At 42.0% G+C, this 14,470-nt stretch overlaps 1 protein-coding gene across 9 annotated transcripts in view; it reads right to left on the bottom strand.

Moving 5' to 3' along the window:
- Positions 1 to 5,496: 5,496 nt before the first annotated feature.
- The window catches only part of Kidins220 (kinase D interacting substrate 220), a 101,358-nt gene continuing 92,384 nt past the window's right edge, over positions 5,497 to 14,470 (bottom strand). For 8 of the 9 annotated variants that reach the window (XM_047521961.1, XM_047521963.1, XM_047521965.1 and 5 more), the window contains 2 exons: positions 14,070 to 14,306; positions 9,652 to 11,835 (listed from right to left, as the gene is read on the bottom strand). In XM_047521961.1, the coding sequence (XP_047377917.1) occupies positions 10,573 to 11,835; positions 14,070 to 14,306 (1,500 nt within the window). In that variant the 3' untranslated portion in view covers positions 9,652 to 10,572. Of the gene's footprint in view, positions 5,894 to 7,247; positions 7,305 to 9,651; positions 11,836 to 14,069; positions 14,307 to 14,470 lie in introns of those variants that run through there. The other variant, XM_047521970.1, reaches the window with a different exon arrangement.

Raw genomic sequence — 14,470 nt, 5'->3', positions numbered from 1 at the left:
ATGTCTGCACGTACGGAAATGCCACAGTGGATCCCAATCACCGGGCAATTAATGTGAGTTAATTATAATAAAAATCAGTGTGACTGCACTCACGGTTCTCTGCTCTCTATTGTGCTCCAGTGATCTCTTCCACCAGTGTCTTGCCACCCTGGTCGCTGTGATTTTATATCAAGTCCTGCGATCAGGTAGCCTGCGACTGCCTGCCCTGCCTCTGTCCTGCATTTGTCCGTCTCCCTGGTTATGTGTTTTCATGAAGCATTTCCCTCCCTCTCCTTCAACTTATCGAGTCCATACAATTTACAACAGCGGTAAATCGAATAGTATTTAAGCAGAGCCTTCTAGCAGCACAGGGACGCTTGTAACAACACGGCCTCTCTACAGCTTCCTTCCCTACACAACAGGGGCTGGACTAACGGACCAGTTTTCTTCTTTCTCCACTTGTCCATAACTGTCCCTTGAACACCAAGCCTCAGACCTTGCTGGAGAGATGGCAGAGCAAGGGAAGCAGTTGTGGGCACTGGTGCCGCAGGTCGCTTCAGGTCCCTGCTCTGCCACTGGAGACGCTGGCAAAGGTTAGAAGGGGATGTTTGCAAGGTGACCACACCTGCCTTGGACCCTGCGTCAGCACTGCACAGGCAGCACCAACTACCAAAGGGAGAGTCACCTTCCTTCCCTTCATCGTGCGTATCTTTAGTAGATGAAGAGCCCGAGACCAACAAACAAGTGATCATTTGATAAACAAATAGCTCAGGCCTGTCACTCAGTTCTGCGCCCAACAGCAACTTACTGACCAGTCGCGCCACTCATTCCATGATGGGTTTGATCAAATCGGTTATCTGCTAATGTAAAATCGAACACGTTCCCAGAGACCGTTTAAAGCTGTTCAAGTTAGTTAGGTGGGTGCCAGTGAACCCGAGCTCAGGAGACCCGTCAGCTAGGACGGTGTAGCCAGAGGGATGTGGAGAGTAATTCGAGGTCAGGAGGGCCCCAGGTCTGGACTCCCAGCTGCAGGCAGCGAGGCAGGGGAGCGGGGTGTCCTCGGGGGAAGCGGGAGCAGAGGCGATGAGAAAACCTGGCGCTGAGCGACGAAGCCCACGCTGGAGGACCCGTGTGCGGCACGGCTTCCAGCCGCAAAGCGCAAAGCGCAGAGCCAAGGAAGCACCGCGGAGCCCAGGAGCGCGGGCGCGGCTGCGGGAGGAGCCTCGGGCTGGGAGCTGCTCTGTTCACTCGCCGGGTGACCTTGGCGAGGGAGTCCAACTCCTGAATCTTCACTCTTCTCAAAAAGAAAGGTAAGGAGGACGATGCCAGGGTCTCGGAGGACAGGTGTAGAAGCCCGACTGCGCTGGGTAGCCGGTCAGACTTTCGTGCCTGTCCTAAGCTGCTCACCGGAACCGGGTGATCATGCTACTTACTTGATTGGCCATTAGCACTTATGAATCAACCCACGTGGCAGGCAGCTCTGGCTCGGGCAAGTCCTTGAATGGTGAGAATGAAACTGAAGTCGCCAGGCGGTCTCAGGCTGGTCACTGTTGACGGCTCTGATGGTTTCTTAGCTTTGGCGACAGTTTTGTCACCATGAAGGGAAAGGGTCCCCATTTGCCTCCTTTTTTCTTTCCTTAGGACACAGTGACCAAAATTACTTAAAAAAAACTCTGCAATTATTTTTAAAAATAGATATTATCTATTAACATTTATTAAGCACTAATACTGTTCAATAGTAAAGTATAAAGAAAATACACAGTGACATTTAGGATTATAATCTAACACACCAGTCTGACAAACTGGCATAATAAAGGGCAAGTGTTGAGAGCCAGACAACAATAAGACTGCATAGACCACAAATATATTCAGAATTATGTAAAAATTTTAATACAGTGGTCTAACCCATGAATCATAGTGGGATAAAGGACATAAAAATAAAGTTATTACTTTTTTAACCAAAAATTAAATGTCGTTCCAAAATAATTGGTAGGAACAGAGATATTTGATGTTAAAAATATCAAGATTCTTTTTCTCTATAAATGTAATTCACATGGTTATAAATTTTAAGACTTACTTTTCTAAAACTGCACTTTGAAAAAACCCAAAGTCTATTTTTATTTTTTTCCACATTTTTATTGGTGCATTATAGTTGCACATAATGGTGAGATTTGTTGTTACATATTTGTACATGCACACAATATAGCAATATAATTCCCCAATACTTCCCCTTTCCCTCCCCTCTTTCCCCCAGTCCCTTTCCTTTACTGCTCCCCCTTCGAGTTTTATGAGACCCTCCCGCCCGCTCCCCACCGTCTTTCTTTTCCTCTTTCCTCTCTAGCTTTTACATGTGAGAGAAAACATGTGGCCCTTGGCCTTCTGAGTTTGGCTCACTTTGCTTAACATAGTGTTCTCAAGTTCTATCCATTTCCCTGCAAATGACATTTCATTTTTCTTTATGGTTGAATAAAACTCCATTGTGCATATATACCTTATTTTCTTTATCCATTCATCCGTTGATGGTCACCTAAGCTGGTTCCATCGTTTGGTTATTGGGAATTGTGCTCTATAAACATGGTCGTGCATGCATCACTGTAGTAAGATGACCCTAATTTATTAGAATAAGTACCGAGGAGTGATATAGCTGGGTCATGGGGTTCCGTGCTGAGTCTTTTGAGGAACCGCCATACTGATTTCCATAGTACTTGTACTAATTTACAGTCCCACCAACAGTGTAATAATGTTCCTTTTCCCCCACATCCTCTCTAGTACTTAGCTATTGGTAAACCCTATTTTAAACAAGTAGACAATGCTGCTGCTGGTGTTACAACAAATAAAGCTAGAATTTAAACATACCTTGGAAAAATGTAAGAATTGACTCATCCATACTGGTAAAGAACACTAAAAACAAATATTGTCTCAAGAGCGGGCATTATAGAGCCATGCTGCCTGGGCCAGAACCCTGGCTCTGCCACTTAGGAGCTGTGTGACTTTGGGAAACCACTTAACACTCTCTGTGTCTCAGTTTCTCAATCATGAATTGAGTATAGTCATAACTATTATGAGATTGTCATGAAAATTAAATTAGCTTATATGTATTAAAACATGTCTTATATGTCTTAGAACATTGTCAGGCACACAGGTATTTTTATTATAATATATGCATAGTGATACTTCAAATATCCAAATGAATGCAGAATGAGAAATAATTGATAAAATACTCAGCATGAAAATTTGAATTTGAAGGATCAGCTGGATATAAATCACCATTAGCCCATTATATTGCTAAAGATACAACTGAATGTGACCATGCCATACATTAAAATAATATCATGTTTTATTAAATCCACGAAAGACACTGTCAAATGTAGGGTGTCTTATTACTTTAGGAATCATTAAGAAAAATATGCTGCCATTACTTCTATTGATTGTAAAACACAGTCTATTTCAGATAGGTCAAAAAGAAAACCCTAATGCATCTAGAATTAAAGAAATTCTGATACAAAACAAAACAAAAAAGCCCAACCCAGGGAAGTGGTTCATAGTTAGATGGCAGAAGAGTTTAAAAACAAAAATGTGGACAGTGCCCTACCCCACTGGCCTCTCTGGTGCTGGGAGCTGCATTTCCGGGGGAGGAGTGCTCAGTCACTAAGGACCATCCCTGCTTCAGATCGGGGTAAGGGCAGGAGGCGGGGAAGCCTACCAGGAGCCGCCCTGACTCACCATTGTCATTGCTTTGGGCCGGGGAGGGGCTAGGGTAAAGAATCGGTAGCAATAAAAGGTTCGTGTTATCAATATTTGTAATCAAATCTCAAATTCAAGCAGGTTCTGGGTGGGTTTGATGGCCCGAGAATTCTTGGAATGAAAGGAATCCTAGGAGCTGTGAAACTCTGCCTTGCTGCACCCTCAGCCTCACCCCAGCCTCCCTGCACCCTGCGCCCCACCATAAGTACGTGATGCTTCCCAGAAGCATGGGAAGGACTGGCGTGTGGAGAACTGCCCCCGGAGAGGCCTTCTCCCAGTTAGGCGCCTGATTCTAACTCTTTCCTAGCAGGATAAGAACTGCACACTGAAGTAACATGTAAGAAACAAACACCAACAGAGTCAACTGCTGTTAGTGTTTGACACTAGATGAGCCACCACGTTGAAGGGCAATGGATAATTCACAGCGACTCTCAGTGTTCACCTGGATGGTCCCTTCCTCCAGGGCACACAGCCACTCATGGACAGGGGCAGAAAGCACGAGGTGTACCGTGGCCAATATCAGCCCCTGCCCCTTCTCCCGCAGACTGACAGCACAGGCCGTACCACGGGGCTCCATGACCTTGGAGGATGGTGGAGCCCCAAGAGAAGCAGCCAGGTCCTGCATCTTGGTGTGAACTTGGGTGTGCCGGATTTACATGAATAGGAAGTAGACTTCAGATGTACTGGTCAGTGAGATCTGGGGACTGTTGCTACAGTGGTTCACCAACCTCAACATGATGAATTTTCAGATACATAGTGGCCCACTCATTATAAAATATTCAATACAGAATCCTAGTATCACATGCTTTTCTAGGTCAATCAGTGGTTTGGGGTGGGAGATGATACAGATGGGTGGGGTGGTCACTGAAAATAACAACCGACCGGTAGGGTTTCAGGGGGAAAAAACTGAACTAGATAGGGTAAACTCGGTCTCAGACTCTGTAATGGTCCTGGTAGTAAATATTCTCACTACATATCTCAATTTGGGGCTCAGAGAAAACATGCTCACCATAGCTAAGTTGTACTTGAACATATTTTAGCCTATGGACATATTTCAACATATGTACTAGAACATATTCTAATGTAAGATACAAAATTCAACCATTTTCGTTTGATTCTAGAATTATGTTGATTTATAAGGTGGAAATCGCTCTGAAGGACCAACCAGAGGACTTAAGGCACACAGGAGGACGTTCAAGTATGTCCCTGTAGGACACCTCATTTAGCACTTTAAAATGACAGAGCCTATCGAGATGGGCTGTGGGGATTCATCCCTGGGGTGTTAACACAACATGGCATTATTTCCTGAAGGGTCACTGGCATCACCAGCAGGAAGACTCATGACATGGAGGGGGCATAAACTGAGAGGGAGGGAGGCCAATAAAGAGCTGCAGCACAGGCAGTTCAAGGCCTTCGCCATCAGTACCTCAGACACCATGGAGGATCTGGGGACAGACTCCCCCAGTTCTGCTGCCTTGGTTTAGATGTGCTTTGTTAACTCACTTAAGCATGTGCTGACACGCACAGGCTCTCTGAAATCCAGGGTTTGGCCCGAATGCTCGCTGAGGTTTGTCATTCTCCTGTGTAAGGGATGAGCATAAGGCAACTGGGGGAGGGGGCCGTCAAACACAAAAAGACTGGAAAGAACTCAGGTAAAAGGGAGAAAAACACAAAAGAACTAAAAAAAAAAAAAAAAAAAAACCTCTCAAATAAAAAGTTTAATTTGCATAAAGTATAACAATATGCAGTCTACATGTGCTCAGAAATACAGCTAAAAGTGCAAGTGTCAAGAACTATGATTTTGAAAATAACCATCTAAATTTTTATTAGATATCTAAGAAGATGCTGCGAGACCTGAAATGTCAGGTTTTGTAGATTATTTACATGCTTTTTTGCTATACATTTAAGCTTTTACCTAAAATTTCGTAAAAGAAAACTTCACTAAAACTAGTTTAAATTCTATAACTACTGAGAAAAAAAAACCCAGTAGAGGTGGACATCGGTCTCTCGTCCAGCCAACAGGATAGCGCGGTCACGGAGGCGGGCTGCGTCTTCTTCACCCCGTTTGGTGAGGAAGGGGGCTGCGAGAAGTTTACCGAACAGTCAGGAGAAATGAGAGAAGTGTTCGTGGGTCTATGGGCAGGGCATTAGGGTCTAGAGTCCCTGTTGCCTTCAAAGAAAATGAAGTAAATGAGTATAAAGTGTTAGAATTAGAAAATGGTAGTGAATAATAAGACAAACTTAATTATTTCAAACAGCTTCTTAATTTGGATAAGGAGTTTACAGTCCTACATTTTTAAAACAATTTCATTTATTTGTGGTTTACTAATTCATCTTGATATGTTATTCCTTGTCTTCCTAGAGTCCAGCAGAATTAAGAAGGTCTCCTAAAACACACCACTAAAATAAATAGCCCTACAAAAGGACCAGAGAGGGCAGGACTTAGGTGAACCCAAGACCCCTCCTGACTGCTGGTACTCCAAGGGCAGATTCGGATCATGTGTGCTTTCACTCTTTATTTCACAGCATCACGTCATTGATGCTTCTTGCATCCTGTTAGGTCTCACTGACTTTTAAATAGCTGTCCCACTGTTTTGGAAAAGGAGATGGTCCCTCTTAGGGCCTTCCAACTTTACAATGGTACACTGGGTGGAAACTCTACTTGGAACTTTGAATGCAGATCTTCTCCTGGGCTAGTGACACGTGGCTACACGTTCCCTCACGATGCTGAGCAGCAGCAGCAGCAGCTGCCCTGCCTAGGCCATCCCCAGGCCACGGTGGACACTGACATCCTGATCATGCTGTTGCTAGGCTGTGATGCTTGGCAGATCAGGAGTGTTCACCGCATTTCCCACACAGGAGAGTCTCATTGTACGGTGCTCTTACCAGGAAGAGATCCCATTCCAAGCCAAGGAACATGTGGGGCCTTTCTTCCTTCTTGACTACCTCCCTGCGTTTTTTTTTGTTGTTGTTGTTGTTTGTTTTGTTTTGTTTGTTTTTTTGGTACTGAGGGTTGAACCCAGGGGGAATCTAGTACTGAGCTACATCCCTAGTCCTTTTTTGAGACGGGGTCTCACCAAGTTGCTGAGGCTAGCCTCAAACTTGCAATGCTCCTACCTCAGTCTCCTGAGTCCCTGGGATTACAGGTGGGCACCCATCTATTCTTAACGTTATTTTCTAGAACACTTCATTGTACTGGAAAATCAGGACAGTGTTCATTCTACAGTCATTGAGGCCCCACTCAAAAAGGGTTCCAGTCCAAATTCCAGAAGCACCTGTGAAGCCTCCTGCCCACAGTCCAAGCCGCAGACACTGAGGAAGTGGCAGGGCTCTGACTTGCCACTCCTCTCTCTGAAAAGCTCTGACCATGTGGGTGACCACAGTTAATTCCTAGCAATCATTCTAGATGCTTCTTATCTATGTGGTAAACTGATGAAAATACAAATTCTATAGTTGGTGAGAATTGTTTTTTAATAGCTAGCTTAAAACTAGTAGACCTTGAAAACTCATTTTTTTTTACATACCTTAATTTAAACTGGATCCTCTGAAGATCTATCTATCTCAAGAACAGCATTTTCTTCCTAGGTATGAAAGGGTTTAGAATTACGTAAGATTTTGAAATCTCTAATCAATCTATCTCAACCAGGGATTCTCAACCTTTGATAAGTGACGAATCAGTTAAGAACCATCCAGTGCTGGCTCGCTGCTATGGGTACAGTTTTGTTTTTCCAGTTCATTGTATAATCACGGCCTATGCTTGCATTCTGAGGGAATGGCAGGGGGTACCACAACCTGGAAACTAATGGTGCAATTATTCCCGACAGTCTGGCCAGGCCCTTCCACGCTGCACTCCACCCTAGGCACAAAGCACCTCTACTGTTGCTTCCCTGTGCTGGCGTCAGCAGGTCCCCGAGAGAAGCTGGGGGACAAAGGAGCCTGCTGCCCAGTCTCAGGTGTTTGCCAAAAATGTCAAATTTTATTGCCCCTTCCCTTCTGCCTGTTTATTCCCCAAGGTCACTCACCCAGGAAATAAAGGGAGCAGTGCCCTCTAGTTCTCTCTTGTCCTAGCAGTGGAGGTGGTTTACTCAGGAGTTAGCCAGGAATTCAGGAATTTGTAAACTCTGGGACATTTCTAAAACAGGCTGAGAATTCCTGGTGTAGCCAAAAATTATGTGGTATTAAAACATCTTAAATTTAGCATTTTAGCCAGAAGAAAAAGAATTAATTTCATTAAAAAATTCCTAATGATTAGTATTTGTAAGAAAAAAAATGACTATAAATACATTTTACTGCAGCACCACAGCATGCAAATAATCTAAAGTTCTCAAGAATTTTAGTGAATATATTCTAAAATTACTTGGCTAGGCAATTAAAATCATTCTGACCACTATATAATAAAACTCACAGAAGTAAAATATAACATGAAGACAGATCTTCCTTTTAATACTGAAAATGTTGGTACAGTTATGGATGCTTAAATTTCCAGTATGAGAAAGCTGATCCTTAGCACACTCAGCACCATGAAGTTGTCTCAATTGAAAAATACCAATAGTTTCTTTCATTTCCAGTCTTCTCCATGGAAGAGGTGTACTCCCAGGCAGCACTCCGTAAGGCCAAGGTGAGCAGGTCTGTCTTGATGTTATGCTGCACCAACAGACCTGAGGCCTACGGTGGAGGTACAATGGTTCCTAAAATACAACACTCTAAATGAGGCAGGACCTCAGGGATCAGCAGGTCTGTAGCACCAATTTTCTATCACTGTTCATCCAGCTTAAAGCAGAGTTGTGCACACATGTGAATCAGACTGAGTTAAGCATTATAAATAGATACAGATACACACACATCGACACATACTCAAAGGGATGATGGTGACTCAATAATCCATCTGGTTTGTCAATTTCTGCACCAGTGTGAAAAAGCAGACTTATCCAGAACATTCATGTAATAAGCTGATATCCTCCAGGGATCTGGATGACCTGCCCCTTGGAGTTGCAGAAAAGCACCACGCAGTGCTCTTGGTACCAACATGCTCTTGGGCCCTGCAGTTTCTGGAAAGCACTGTTGACTGGGATTTCAGAGTCAGGTTCTCTCAGGAAGACTCATGGGGGCAGTTTGCAATACTCTGCCAACTATGTGACTGTATGTGAACCTGAAGTCCTTACAAACTTTAGACATGTGACAACACACACACACACGTTACTTTATTTTAATCAAAAAGTGAATCATTGTCACTGTAGTGAGTACAAATCCATGAGTCAGAATAGCATGCAATTTTTTATTATTTTCTAAGTCTATTTGTACACTTAATACTCCAGTATTAATTTCACAACAATATATGACAGTAAGCTGCAACCTCTCTCCTAAAAAGGAACAAAACTCTGCTTCTGAAATATTTACTAATTACACAATATTGAAAACAAACACTGTAAATGTTAGAATATTAAAACTTCAACATATAAATGTCTGCCTTTTTAAACACTTAAAATATTTGTTAAAGATCATGCTGCAGAATAAACACTTCATGAAAGTGCTCCATGATAATCAAACATCAAGGCAATGAAACACCAAAAAACAACTATCTGCACAGTGATTGGGCATGTAAATAATCTGATCAGCATATTAATAAAATTGATTAAGTGGTAAACATCACCAATGTAACACTACAGCTAGGTAATCACACATCTGTGATCTCACCATCTACAATCCTACCTGTGACTTATTAGGATCTACTGCCAGATTAATTCTACATAAAGAAGTTATGTTAAAATGCCAAAAAATTTCAATGCATGATGACAGGCTATACATTTCTAGTCTACATAAAACTTAAATGTGATCATTCTTTTTCCTCTGCTAACAATAAATGGAGAATTTACAGTTTCATAGTTGTATTAGTTTTATTTTTTTAGTTCTTGCTTTATTACAGGTCTTTAACCTAATTTCTTCATGCACTCATTTCATCAATAATTATTACTACCTATTACCCCTGTATCCCTAATTCTCCAGAGAAAGAATTCATGTTTCTTTCCCTCTCATTGCAAAGCTCTCTAAGAAAAGTTGGGCATACAATTTAAGAGCTGCAGAACAGACTAGAGGGGCTTCAGGGCACAGGTGGATGGTGCTGGGATTTGAAGAAAAGAGAATCCAGATAATGTGGAGGTTATCAGTCCATCCCCCACCTTTTCTCCTAACAGTTCACAATGGCCCACTTATTCTACTTTGGGTACTGTTGGCTCACTTTCTTATCAATTTTTAAAGCCCTTCTTGTTCTATATTATATAGTTCTATTTAGAATTTAAAACCTCTTCGATAAGTAATTTGTCACTGTATAGAACACTGGTTCTCAATCTACTAAGTATTCATTCACCTTTACTATCTGGGTTATTCCAAAATATGTAAATTCTTTCCTAGATTATGCCCCTTAAAAACAAAATTTGCTTCTGCTTCACCTAACAGCATGATTTTCCTCAAATGTTTGATGAATGAATGTTCTACAAAAGGGATCACTAGTTTTTTCTTTTGCAAATTAAGCCCTTTAAATTCAAAAAAATATTTCTGATCTATGTTTATAGTATGATTTTGTCTCAAAAATTTTTATGGAGTTATGTGCCAACGACAGGCATAATAGTGAGATTTAAGTTGCTAAATACAGAGACAACAGAGGCTGACTGGGGAACTGTCATTTCTTGGGCTGTCGTCTGTTGGAAAGCACATATTTCTTTTACCAAAGGCTTGACCATCTATTGACAAACTGTAAATGAAATGCATACAGGTGATGTACATGATGGTTTCAAAATGCAGGACAATTTTGTCATAAGTATAGTAATACTATTCCACTTTTCCTGGCTTTTCTTAAAGAATGCTTTCTCTTTCTTCTCCAAAACCTGTACTATCAGAAGGCACCACTGCATGGAGCTCTGGAGAATCTTTCGAGAGCCTTGTGTAACTTGTACGCTGGCTACGCTTATGTGTCATGCTTTTTAGATTTTCATTGTGAATAGCAGTTGGGTTGGGACTAGACCCAGGCCTCAAAATGACTTGAGAAGTCTCCCTCATTCCCTCCATTTCATCAAAATTTTGATTGGCTCTATTAGCTGGGGCGGTGTTGTTGTTCAGAGTCACAGTGCTCGGGGTTCGATTCAGGTTGTAGGCCTTCTGGCAGGCAGGCCAGCTCTCTTCAGGGCTGCTAGCTATCAGGCTACACTCGGAAGGGCTCTTCTTCTCTTCTGAGCAAATGGACATCCGAGCTGTAACTGGATCTTGCAGGCCACTCAAGCTATGTGGTATCCCCCTCTTCCCACTGCGACTGTCATCTTCCAGCTCTATAAGGTTTGCCTTTTCAAGCTGAGAATCATCAGCGGCTTCATTGTGCAGAGAGTGATTGGGAGAACTTTCGCTGGATCTCACTCCTGAATCTGATGAATCCTTTTTGTCAAGAAGAGCATCTGATAAGTATTCCTTAGCTTTAATGAAGGTTCTGATTGGCTCGGCGCTGTGTTCTGGAGACTTGGATGCTCTCTCAGCCTTGCCTTCAGCTTTTTTATCTTTGTCATCTTTAAGCAGTGGAGTATTATCTGATTCTTCTGCACCAGATTCGTCTTCATCACTTGGGAGTTTCTGATAGCGCAGTCCACTTCCCTTAAGCTTCAAATCTGTCTGGAAGAGACTGGACCTTTCTGAGGATTTCTTGCCTGGAAGCAGCTTACTGCCTGACTGGTCAGATTTTTCATCCTCTTCAGTAATGGGATCCAGGGGTGAGGCATCATTAGTGGAAACCCCTGATGATGAATAATCTATAACATCCCCCCTCTTCATTAAAAATGACTTCCTCCCATCCTCTTGCTTTGGCTCACTTTCCTTCCCCTTTTCTTGTTCTAGATTAGAATGGATAGAGCCCCCTGATGAACTCTGACCCATGTAATATGTGCTATGTGGAGAAGATCTGCCACTAATTGTTGCAGACCCCGTGCCCCCTTCTAACTGGGACATCTGAGCAATATATTCTCTATACGCATCTCTATACTCGGCCTGCACCTTATCAGTAAGCTTTGAAATTTCAATACTGGAATCCTGGGAATTGAGACTCGAAAGACTTGGGGTTCTGCGAGTTTGTGACTGTGAAGACAGAAAAAAAAAATTAAGAATGCAAATAAGCCAAAAAAAAAAAAAAAGACATAACAAACATCAATTTAGAAAATATATATGTACACTAACAATTTTAAGTCATCAAAATTCCAGATTCTTTTAAAAGAATTCTACCTAATGCATCTTGACAAAAGCTGTGAACTTATGACTGATTCCACTGTTATTAGAAAGTTCTATGTAAATTTTAATAAAAGTAATTTATTAATATTTAAAAGTATAATTAAAGATTATATTAACAAATAATATTAGCACTTGTTTTTATAACCTCAAACTTTGAAATTTTATTTAAGGTAAATAAATCCCTCTTGGAGGAATGAAGGACAATGACAGTTAAGACGTATCTCAAGACAAAACACTTGAGTGTTCAAGGCATGATGGAGAGAACCTGCCCCAACTTGTGCAACATGGAAGTTTCCGTCAAATTTTAATCCAGAGGAAGAAAATGTACTCAAAGTGCCAAAGGGAGAGGATTTAAAAGGAATAGAGTGTAACAGAGAAGATAAAGTTTATAATAACTTCAATGAGAGCCATGAGGCCAGAAGCTGGGCTGTAGTGAACACAGAAAATGAAATAATTTTAGAAGTCTGAGTTTCAATATAAAGTTTTAGGATTAAAATTGATTTAGATCCCACAAAAGCTAATAAATTAGCAGTAAACAAAGTACAGATTGGGAAACATCAGTGGGCTATGGAAGAAGCAGTAATCCTAAGAGTTTAGGAAGGGGTGAGAGCAAAGGCTGATCACGGACAAGAAGCAGGGTGAAGCCTGCTCTGTGGAGGGTCCTGGACCTTGAGAAGGCCCCAGGGAAACGGTCGGAGATGGGCAGGACAGCACCATCTCCAGCTGCTCCCAAGGCAGAGTGTGCCCTTGACGAGTTACCTGCCCTATCACCTGCCTCCTCCAAGGGTGCCCATGGCGCTCCAAAAAGGCACGAGACACAGCAGCACTCAAAGCAGCACACTCAGGACCCCGTGTTCTTCCACGAGGCCAGGCACTGAAGAGACGTGCAAAACAATCCTATTCTCGCTAAAGTTTGTTTTGTTTTGTTTTAGAATAGAGTCATGCTTCAGAAAAATATTATTTATCTTAACGTGTAATTTAGTTTATTTTTAAATAAATGAATAAATATTTAGAAAAAATTTTGGTTTACATTTCTAACACAGTATTTATAGTAAAATTTATATAAAGAAAAGTTGTTTGGGTTCTCTATAATTTTTAAGAGTATAAAGGGATCCTAAGACTGAAGAACATTTTGAGGACACTGCATGAATGGGAAGCAATGAGCCTTCAGGTCACAGGTGGAAATAGTAGAGCTGAGGCTGAGATTTCTTAGGAAGTTTTAAAAGGAATCCTAGGGAAATGAAAGAACTGCTGAAACAGAGATAAAAGAATAAAGTGTGGGCTTAGTTTATTATAAAATAAGTAACTTTTATCTGACTTAACATTCAATAATAAAATGCTTTCTCAACTTAAAGAAATCAGATAGTAAGGAGAAAAAGGATGAAAAAAGTATTTTTACTGCCAAAAAAAAACCTCTTGAGAATGGTAGACCTGCCACGTGCTGCTCTTCCTAAACACCACTCCGCTCTTCAGCAGCATTTCCTTTGATCATTGTCGTTCCCCTCCCTTGCTAGCTTCTGTACCCTGCTGTTTTCACTCATTTTTCTCCTTATTTTGCTTACTCCTCCACATATGTCTCTCACTTGTGTTTCTGCTCCTGCTTCTCACCTGTCCTCCCTCTTCTGAGAACATCCAAGGGAGACCTCACCTACATCCAATGGCAGGTAACAAAGGGAGCACGATACCCATAAGGAGTGCCTGTGTCCTGGAAAATCAAACTACGGGGCAGGCTCACTGGGATGACATGGGGCTACCTGCCCAGTGAAGATGTGCTTCAGCGCTGAGAGCGACCTTCTGCCGACACCCTGAGCACTGCAGCCCAGTTCCTTCCTACTCTCCACACCACCACCCTACATTATTTTCACAGTTCTTGTCAATTTTCGAAACCTCTTATTTTTCCCTATTTTACTGAATGTCCCTTTCCAGAGGAGCACAGGTGCCCAAGTGAAGGCACTCCTCCATCCTGCCCACTGGGTACTTGTTAAGCACTCTGAGTGACTGTATTAGCATACTACTGGAGTCTCAGGAGAACTGAATACTGCCCTTACTCTTCAACACCATGACACATGCCATGCAGTACATACCTGCCAACTTAGATTACTGTGACGTGGGGCGCCTTCATCCAGACCAAGTGTGTTCAGTTCTTCGAAGCTGAAGTTCAGCGTGTAAGGAGTCTGATTGGAAAGTTCAGTGTGAGGCAATTCGCTGTGTGAAGACCGACACGCAGATTCCCCATGAGGAACTGGGGCACTGGTGTTTTCATTAAGAAAACGCGGGTCTTCAGGGACCACTTGGCTTTCTGCATTTCTCATTTCTAACACCTTAAGAGAAGAAAAGACATCATGTCTACATAGACATGTCACAATTAGAAGCTTCAGAAATAGTTTTTAAAAATATAACATGATAAAGTTACAATGGGAAGAGAAAGCATACTTACTGTAAGTGAATTTCTAATGAATTTGTACTTTATCCTATCTTTAAATTA

This window comes from Sciurus carolinensis, chromosome 13 (genome assembly GCF_902686445.1).
Source record: "Sciurus carolinensis chromosome 13, mSciCar1.2, whole genome shotgun sequence".
In the NCBI taxonomy this organism is placed as follows: domain Eukaryota; kingdom Metazoa; phylum Chordata; class Mammalia; order Rodentia; family Sciuridae; genus Sciurus; species Sciurus carolinensis.
Note: the sequence above shows the minus strand (reverse complement) of the source record. Positions and strands in the feature narration are given on the sequence as shown.